Below are 2638 nucleotides of genomic sequence, written 5' to 3' on the forward strand. Positions count from 1 at the left end.
TTTTATAAGGTTCTACAGGGAGATGGAGCATGTCATCAAGCGCATAGTGTTTGATGAAGCACACCAGCTCATCACAAGCTCTGAATACCGTGAAAACTTTATGGGGCTCTCTCGATTGGCTGGATATGCTGTTCAGAAGATCCATCTAAGTGCAACAATTCCTCAGTACATTGTCAAGCGTTATCTGGAGCTTGCAGCCCTTCCCAATTCCACCCTCTTCTTCCGTGCTGCTACCTATCGATCCAATGTGTCTTACAGCTATTTCCAAGTCAACCATCGGATCCGTAATCAGGCAAACCTCATCATTCAAGTGGCTCAGCATATCCAGGCTAACTTCTGGGATGAGAGCTGTAGAGGCATTATTTTCTGTCCATCCATCGAACGTGTCAAGCTCCTGGCACCTTACTTTCAGAACTGCATGTCTCATGCTGAACAAAGCTCTCTCAGCTGGATGTCTCGCCACATGAATGAGCAAGGCTGGTATAATGGTACCTTCCCCTGGATTGTTGCGACTACAACAATGATCCATGGGATAGATCATCCAAGGGTGAAAGCGGTCATCTTTGACAATGTTCTCTTTGGACTAGTGCCCAAGACACAGGCAGATGGACGGACAGGCCGTGATGGCTCACCTGCCTTCAGTATTCAGTTTATAGATCACACTGTTCACCACATCCAACCAAAAGGCCTCAAGGAAGATCTATCTGGCATTATTCCAATGAATGAGTGGATTATGGACAAGGAGAGCTGTCGTCGAGTCAAGATCTCTGAGGCAATGGATGGTGTTGCCATCACTTGTGCAGATATTCCTGGTGCGCACCTATGTGATAAGTGTAATCCTGAGCACCCGCTATTTGTCAAGATTAGGGAACTTGTACAGCTGCCTGATGCTGTCTTGGTTCCCACTCCCCCTGCAGCTGCCCCTGTGCCTGATGGGGTGTTTGGTATAGTTCCTCTTGTTAAGGCAGTCTCTGCTCCAGCTTTTCTAGGTCTTCCTGCCTCGGCTCCAGCTGCTCTACCTACCTTGCCATCAGTGGTTCAACATCAGGCCTCTGATGACAGTGATGATTTATACACAGGCCTGGATGACATTGCTTTGATGAACTTTGCTATGGGTGATCCTGTAACACCTGTTGCAGCTCAGCCATCTGCAGTGCAGCCAGTGCTCAGTGCAATGGTGGATGTCCCATTATTGGTAAATCATCCATCAACTAACACAGCATCTGGATTGCATATCCAAGCTATGCGGAATGCACAGCAGCAGAGATCTCCATTCACGCCTCCTGGAACAGCTCCACCCACTCCTACACCAATTCGCACTATACCAAAGGTTCTTATCCCAGCCACACCAAGTCCACTAGCGAAACCTGGCTCTGCTGTGCGTCTCCAAGCTATCCAAGAGGCTAGGAGAGCTCCATATCCTGCAGTGGCCCCAAGGGGTAGAGTCTTGGTTTCATCTACACCTGTTACAGCCTCTCATCCCTCTGGCTCAGCACATCCTCCTCCACCTATCGCAATTGCAACCCATGTGGCTCCCTCAATGGGCAGAGTCCTGGTGCCTTCTACACCTGTAACAGCTTCTCATCCCTCTGGCTCTGGACGTCCTCCACCATCCATGGCAATTGCAATTGATACAGCCTTTGCACACCAGCAGTTTGCTGAGAAGCGCCGCAAGGCAGATCTACTTCAAGTGCTAACAGGTAGACTCCTTGCTCGGTGTCCTCTATGCTGGGCATACACCCGTACACTTGCTGTTCTTCGCCCAGAACATAGGCGATGGCTGGATTGCAGTGGTACAAAGGGGTTCTTTCCAAACATGAATGAGTGGATGGACCTGCGGGTGGAGATGGCAAAGATTGGCTTTCGCAAGTTCCACTACTGCTACAGCTGTGGGATGCCTCAGGATCAGCAGTTCAAGCCAGAATGCCACACACAGTTCTTAGCTGGGGAGAAGAACAAGTGCCCCATGGAAGACTTTACTGTCCTGCTTTTGTGGTTATTTACAATGACATCAGGACACTTGGTAAAGCAAGGAAGACAGTGTTCCCAGATCTGCCAACAGACAACTGTACATCAACCTTTGCAAGATGGGTAATGGCAGGAGAGACACCTGGTCGATTTTACAATGGACTTGAGTTGGTTTTATGGTGGGCAGGACAGCATGACCCAAAGATGCTAGGGCAAAATCATTAGTCCAGTAGATTGCCTGTATACTTACGTAGTTACTTACGTAGTCCAAGTGTGCAGTGTGAGTACTCAGAATTCTCTCCCTCCATGATTTCAGTAGTCAGAGGACGAGTCCAGTATCTGCTAAATATGTCAGAGTCCACCTTTGACTGTCTATGGATTTCGACTAGGAATTAAATGTGCTCAAGTGATAGCTCAGTCAGAAGGCAACCGACTGAACCGACGCCTGTTGTACTCCCCTATTCCAGCCATTACGAGTCCCTTTCAGTATCCACCGAACACGCCAGAGTCCTCCGTTCACTTTCTACGGATTTCGGGTTAGGGTTAGGGTTAGGGTTAGGGTTAGGGTTAGGGTTAGGGTTAGGGTTAGGGTTAGGGTTAGGGTTAGGGTTAGGGTTAGGGTTAGGGTTAGGGTTAGGGTTAGGGTTAGGGTTAGGGTTAGGGTTAGGGT

The 2638-nt window shown here is 48.9% G+C and overlaps 1 protein-coding gene across 1 annotated transcript; it reads left to right on the forward strand.

The window, feature by feature from the left end:
- Nucleotides 1-22: 22 nt before the first annotated feature.
- Nucleotides 23-1574, forward strand: GLOTRDRAFT_133487 (P-loop containing nucleoside triphosphate hydrolase protein; the record flags this gene model as incomplete). The annotated part of the gene is made up of 2 exons (XM_007872404.1): nt 23-1378; nt 1473-1574. The coding sequence occupies 2 exons, from the start codon at nt 23-25 to the stop codon at nt 1572-1574; spliced, it is 1458 nt and encodes a 485-aa protein (XP_007870595.1).
- Between the last annotated feature and the right edge of the window lie 1064 nt (nt 1575-2638).

Source organism: Gloeophyllum trabeum, assembly GCF_000344685.1.
Source record: "Gloeophyllum trabeum ATCC 11539 unplaced genomic scaffold GLOTRscaffold_00017, whole genome shotgun sequence".
Classification (NCBI taxonomy): Eukaryota; Fungi; Basidiomycota; class Agaricomycetes; order Gloeophyllales; family Gloeophyllaceae; genus Gloeophyllum; species Gloeophyllum trabeum.